The 6,318-nt window shown below is 33.3% G+C and overlaps 1 protein-coding gene across 1 annotated transcript; it reads left to right on the forward strand.

Annotated features, from left to right (window-relative positions):
- Positions 1 to 1,831: 1,831 nt before the first annotated feature.
- On the forward strand, positions 1,832 to 5,930 carry LOC122000624 (ER lumen protein-retaining receptor erd-2.2-like). The gene is made up of 6 exons (XM_042555044.1): positions 1,832 to 2,160; positions 4,015 to 4,214; positions 5,096 to 5,236; positions 5,311 to 5,391; positions 5,555 to 5,679; positions 5,770 to 5,930. Exons 1-6 carry the CDS (start codon positions 1,935 to 1,937, stop codon positions 5,816 to 5,818), a joined length of 822 nt encoding a protein of 273 aa, XP_042410978.1. The 5' UTR covers positions 1,832 to 1,934; the 3' UTR covers positions 5,819 to 5,930.
- Positions 5,931 to 6,318: the final 388 nt, after the last annotated feature.

The following is a 6,318-nucleotide window of genomic DNA, read 5'->3' on the forward strand; positions in this document are numbered from 1 at the left end:
AGTTAAATAAAAACTTAAATTGAGTTTAGAATGTGCAGTAGCTATTATATTCATAGTTATTTCAACGTATGATAAATAATATCTTGTTTAAGTTAAGTCAATATTGATCAATAGTATTTTAACTCAATCCAACATATTCATATTATATTAGAAAAGTTAATTGCTATAATATATAATAGCTATAATTTATATCTAGTGTTCCTATTTAATTCAAGTTAATACTAGTCAAATAACGTATTGTAATAATTTGTATTATGCAATATGATGAAATCCGTCACTGAGAGATACGCCGTACGTAGTTATATTGTATTATGCAATATGATTTTACGCAATATGATAAAATCCGTCACTGAGATACACCGTAGCCGTATTGTATTATGTTATATGATGAAATCCGTCACTCACGATAAATCATGAAGCAATCACAACCGACTTAGAAGTTTAGCATGTAATTGTGTATCTTATTTAAAGAAAGAAAAATAAATCATGGATACCTAAATGATAGCGTTCTAAGAATGACCGTGACCCAAAAGACTATATTATAATAATTTGTAAATGATAAATCATTTAGTCTCATTAAAAATATTATAATAATTTATAAAAAATGTGAAACCGTAGGCCCTCTTAGATCCGATCTTATAATATTATAATAATTTTTTTAAAAAAATTGATAATCCCAATTAATTTTAATTATTTTTAGGATGACCGATCTGGTCTGAATATTTTCTACCGATCACTAGAGTAAATCAAAAGTACACACGATCGCCATCCAAAAATTTAACATCTTTTGATTATGTCTGTCATTTGGAAAAAAAAAATCTATTAATATGTCGTAGTTAGGGTTCAAATTATGAATACCTTAATAACAATCTAGATATTTTACCGTGGTATTATGCCCCCACATATTATAATAATTTATAGCTACTATAATATGTGGCTTAATTTTTCATTAAAAAATAAGGAGAAGTTATTATGATGATTAATAAAAAATTATTTTTTATAATTCTAATTAAAAAAGAGTCGTCTTTTTACTTTTACTAAGAATATATATATACAGATAATTTCATTGAGAGATGTTATAATATTTTATACAAATAAAAACTTATACATTTATAGTTAAACTTAGGTAGGATTTCATTTTATTCTTGTATATGCTGTGGGAATATTATTTCATTCTTTAAAATTTACTGATTTTATCGATCAAAATCATTAAAAAAAAATATCCTTCAAACTACCCGTACTGCTATTGTCACATGGCTGGCTTCCGAATTCTCTTCTTACTATGAAAAGGCTCTATCTAGCACGATTTAAAAGTTTTTGGGTAATTTTGGAAAACAAGATAAATGGTGTGGGTAAAACAAAATGTCCCATCAAAATAAATTTTAACAAATGACTGGATCAAGTTGATAAAGTTGCCGAATACTATAATCATCCTCCAATATCGTTTTCATATGTTATACTGCCACGAATAATATTTTAAATACGAATCTAATTTTTTAATTGATATAGCCATCATTCGAAAGGGCGATTGAATATGTAATTGACTAATTTTAAAACTTATCTACGGATTCGAATATTCGACAACTGTGATTAAATTGGTTCAGAGTTTACCGTAATAAGTTAACAAGGGCATCAAAATCCCGACCGTTTCGTCTCGTGCGTGAAATTAAATGAAACAGTTAAACGTCAAACAATTAATGCGAATAGGAGATACAAATCCTCAAATCTCACCCGTGAAACCACCTTATTCCAATTCGCCAACGCACGCACAAAAGCATCTTTAAATCTTACGCTTCTCCCCCGTTTCTATCCATCAGATTCAAAACGCTTCTTCCTCCCTTCGTGCGCTACTTCGTCTCTCCTCGCATTCGTTTTTTTTTTTCTCATCGAAATCGGTGGCGGTGGGGGAGAAAGGAAAGGAGGAGAGTAGAGCGATGGGAGCGGGGTCGAAGCGGCCGATCAACACCGTGGTGGGATGGGTGACGCGGCAGCCGCCCAAGGTCAGGGCTTGCCTCTTCGTCGTCGTCAGCATAGCCGCGCTCGTCTTCCTTGGCCTCGTAGTTCATAACCACGACAACCTCTTCGTCGCCGCCGAAGCTGCTCACGCCGTCGGCATCTCCGTCCTCATCTATAAGCTGGTTAAGGAGCGGACTTGCGCCGGTGCGTCGTTCCTTGCCTTTCTGTTTTGGCTGCTTGGCCTTCTTTCATTTCTCGCTTATTCGATGGGTTATTTAGTGTCGTTTTACCTCTTTTTTATTTTTTATTTTTTTCCTTCCGAATTTATTCGACGTCCGACGAGATACCTAGAACCCGTTGATTTACGATCAACTGAGAAGAGTTAATAGAGATGCATTTTGTAGTTAGGGTTTATTGCTTCTTGATTCTAGGACTTCGGATTTTCAATTCGGAGCTTGGGAGGAAGCAATGGCGTGTCGTCTACACACTAGTGATCTAGCATAGTTCAGTTAATCTGCACTGGTCAATGAATCGGCTTGGGACTAGTTGTATCGTGAAACCGCATCTTGTGGACATAGGAAAAAAAATAAACAGGATTCAACCAGTCTGAATCAACCATTTTTGAAGTATTTCGGTACTTTTGACAAGAGTTTGACCAGTGCTCCACTTTTGGTTTTCCGACTTTAACGATCTGGATGTGGTCAGTTACCGATTGAACCAGCCGTCCAAGCTGGTGTTTAATCAACTGGTTTAAAATATAGCAAATAATGATGAACAAATTTTGGTTGAAATTTCACCGGCATTGTTCTGACACACGAGGAAAAGTAAAAGACAATCTTATCTCAGTTTCGGTAATTCACTGGAAAGTTTCCAAACAAACTTATTTGACATACATGGAGACCAGTTTGTCGCACCTTTTTTTTTTTTTTATAAGAGAGAGGAAAGTTAAATAAGTAAAGGCAGTTTACTCGACTATATAGTCAAACTCCTAGGGGAAAAGGGGAAAAGCGTTTTTCTTTTTCACAAGAAAGGTAAAAGCGTTGATTTTCAAGATAAGGATCGACCTGATTGGGGATGGAATTTGGATGTATATGCTGGATTTTACATGACATTGTTTTGGGTAGATTACACAAAGAATAGTTCATCATGTAAGCAAAGGATCGTCAATGTAAAAGCCATTGTTCCTTTTTGCATGGTTTTTCAATTGAGATGGTTCTTGATTTTTTGAGGATCATATCGGACAGTCAGAGAAATAGTTTTACATCATTCCTGAATTTTGTTTAACCTGTTGATGATAAATCCATGGCTTATTATGTTTGAAAGAATGAGGTGGTCCAGAATCCAGATATTAAAAAGTCACATGGTTATGGTTAGACAAACCTGTATCTTGATTCCATTTTAGAACCAAGAATAAGAAAAACGAGATGGAAATCTGGTACTTCATTGATTTTGGGGCAATTTGATTGCCTATCAAATAATTCAAAATTTCAAATCAATGCATTTAAGACAGAACAATGTCTGCCTTATAATATGCAAAGACTTATCATGCAAGATAGTCAATTTGAAATACAGCAATTGAAGATACTGTTATTGTGTGAGGAACCTGTCACCCTTGTAATTAAAATAGAACTACAATTTCAGTTACAGATTGGTAAGATTAATGCAATGAAACCTTTAGTTCCGCCATCCAATCATGACAATTGGGATTTCATGGATCTATAAGCGTGCGTGATATTTGATGAATGAGACTTCACGTAACATGTTTATTTAGCTAGTTTTCAATTTCCACTGTTTATTTTATTGTGGAAAAGATGTCAAGCTTTTGCTTGTAGCCAAGATACCTGTGCATTTGTGGATAGTTGTTAGTCGTGCACATCCAACTTTCTTTATCACACTGAACTGGGAGATTGGAACCTAATGCACTATACTCCAAAATTAAATTAATTCTAGCCTTGTTTTCAATGTTTACCATTTGTTTATAATTCTAGTGTGCTTATTTCAACATCTACATTTTCAATCTCCAACTAATTATTTTGGCGTTCAATTTTCACAATGCAGGGCTTTCGCTTAAGTCTCAATATTTAACAGCTTTATTTTTAGCTGTAAGACTATATTGCAGCTTTATTTTGGAAAATGACATACATACAGTGCTAGATACTACAACACTTGCAACTACTCTTTGGGTAATTTACATGATTCAATATAAATTAAAATCAAGCTACATGGAAGACAAGGACAATTTTGCAATTTACTATGTGGTAAGATTTTGAAAGAGAATAATTGATCTAGAAATTTTTAACTTTCAGTTGATTCTTTCTTGACTATGTGCTGTTAAATTTAGAGAAGTAATAGAGCATGTTTAGATCACCAACTTTTTAACTTGTCATTGTTAAGGCTTTGATCTGTTCATACACATTAAAAGCATTTCAAGTATTTTTCCTGAGACGATCTTGGAATTGTTTTGGAGTTGAACCTTTATTGTTCACTCATGTTCTCTGTTTTGTTTTGAAATTATCTTGAAACATACCATGAATGTTTACAATAACCTAAAGTTGTATTAAAGACTAGCTAACAAGATATTACAGTCTTAAATTACTAACTCTTCCACATTTTATTTGCTTCCCACTTCATATTGATTTAACAGCAACAACATTCAGGAGCATTGAGCTAAGATCTTAGTTTTTTTTTTTAATGGTAACATGGTTAAACCCTAAATAGACGGAAGGGAACACCTCATTTATTCAATGTCTTAGAATGGAGATAATCATATGCATTATACTGAAAGTTCAATCTTCCTATTAAAAATTGAGATAAATGCCATTAGTTCTGCTTTTCTGTCATTAATTTTGTAGTTGAAGATATGAGATACCCACAAGTTCAATGTTCCTTTTGCACAAGTACTGCACAAAAAACTTTTCGTTGCTACTTTTTAGTAACTAACACACACTACATGTAGAATTGCAGTAGTTGCAGATGTTTCCAAAAAGTTCACTTTACACAGTACAAAACTAAGATAACTTTGTTCTTTTCTTCAAATATCCAGTTGATATTGTGAAAATTTGTCATGGAGAAGTTACCATCTTTTATACATATTGTCCTTAGATGATATTTTCTCTGATATATTCTTTTTTCCTTGTAGATTGTTCCTTCTGTCCTGTTAGCTCTTGTAGTTCATCCTTCAACGACCCATTTTATTTTTAATAGGATTTTCTGGGCATTTTGTGTTTATGTGGAGGCTATTTCAGTGTTGCCACAGTTACGTCTTATGCAAAACACTCAGGTATAAGTTGAAAACTGATAGCATTACTCTCGTATCAACTTTTCCTTTTAGTAATTCTGCCTAATGACTGCCAGATTGTTGAGTCATTCACAGCTCACTATGTATTTGCATTGGGGGTTGCAAGATTCCTGAGCTGTGCACACTGGGTCCTAAAGGTGCCACTATCTGTTTCTCTGCTAAGTTTTACCAATGTCTGAACCATTTCACTTGAACCTTTTGTTTTTAATCTTAGTTGCATTGATTTGATTCAAGTAAGATGCCAGTATTATCTGCTTAGCCTTCTCAGCTAAATCCTTCTGACAAAATCTGATTCTTCAGGTCGTGGATACTCGTGGAGGCTTGCTGACTGCTATGGGGCATGGTTTGTGGCCCCCTATGGTTCTTATTGCTGAGATTGTTCAGACCTTTATCTTGGCAGATTTTTGTTACTATTACGTGAAGAGGTAAGTATTTAAGTTCCGAATTCGATTGCCCAAGGATTAGTTTTTGAATTTCTTATCCCATTTCCCTCTCTCTTTTCATCTCTGCTGCAGTGTATTTGGTGGCCAGTTGGTGTTGAGGCTTCCTTCTGGTGTGGTATGATCTTCCAAAGAAGCAATTCAAATCCCAGATGATTTTTTTTTTTCATACTTGTCATGTTATAGAAAATTTATTTCAACATTTACCATAATAATTCCTACTTCAAAAATAATTATCCTGGTTATTTAAGTAGGAAAAAAAATCCTTTTCTCTAGAACATTTTAATACATTGCCAGCTTGTATTACCTTCAAGAATCAAGTCTTAATATCAAGCTTTGATTCTAAATTATCTAATTGGAATTTGATACTTTGACAATATCATTCATTTGCTAAGTACATTGTTGTTGTTGTTTAAGTTTCATTTTAAATCTATGTTTCACAAATGTTTGTACATTTTGGTCTAATTTAACTTCAACACTTTTTAAAATTTTTAAAGACTTATAAATTTGTATCTGACAAATATGCATGCCGATAACTACATAGAGTTCTATATTACTTAATCATTCAAACACCCGTTAAGGTCTATTTTTTCATTAAAAGTTTAAAACATGTTTAAAAAATTA

The sequence above is a fragment of the Zingiber officinale genome, chromosome 1B (genome assembly GCF_018446385.1).
Source record: "Zingiber officinale cultivar Zhangliang chromosome 1B, Zo_v1.1, whole genome shotgun sequence".
NCBI lineage: Eukaryota > Viridiplantae > Streptophyta > Magnoliopsida > Zingiberales > Zingiberaceae > Zingiber > Zingiber officinale.

Excerpts from the sequence above, each read along its gene's own strand:
- LOC122000624 (XM_042555044.1), top strand. The coding sequence starts at position 1,935 with ATGGGAGCGGGGTCGAAGCGGCCGATCAACACCGTGGTGGGATGGGTG. Across the intron at positions 2,161-4,014 it reads TAAGGAGCGGACTTGCGCCG|GGCTTTCGCTTAAGTCTCAA; the intron begins GTGCGTCGTTCC and ends TTCACAATGCAG. Across the intron at positions 5,680-5,769 it reads TGTTACTATTACGTGAAGAG|TGTATTTGGTGGCCAGTTGG; the intron begins GTAAGTATTTAA and ends TCTCTGCTGCAG.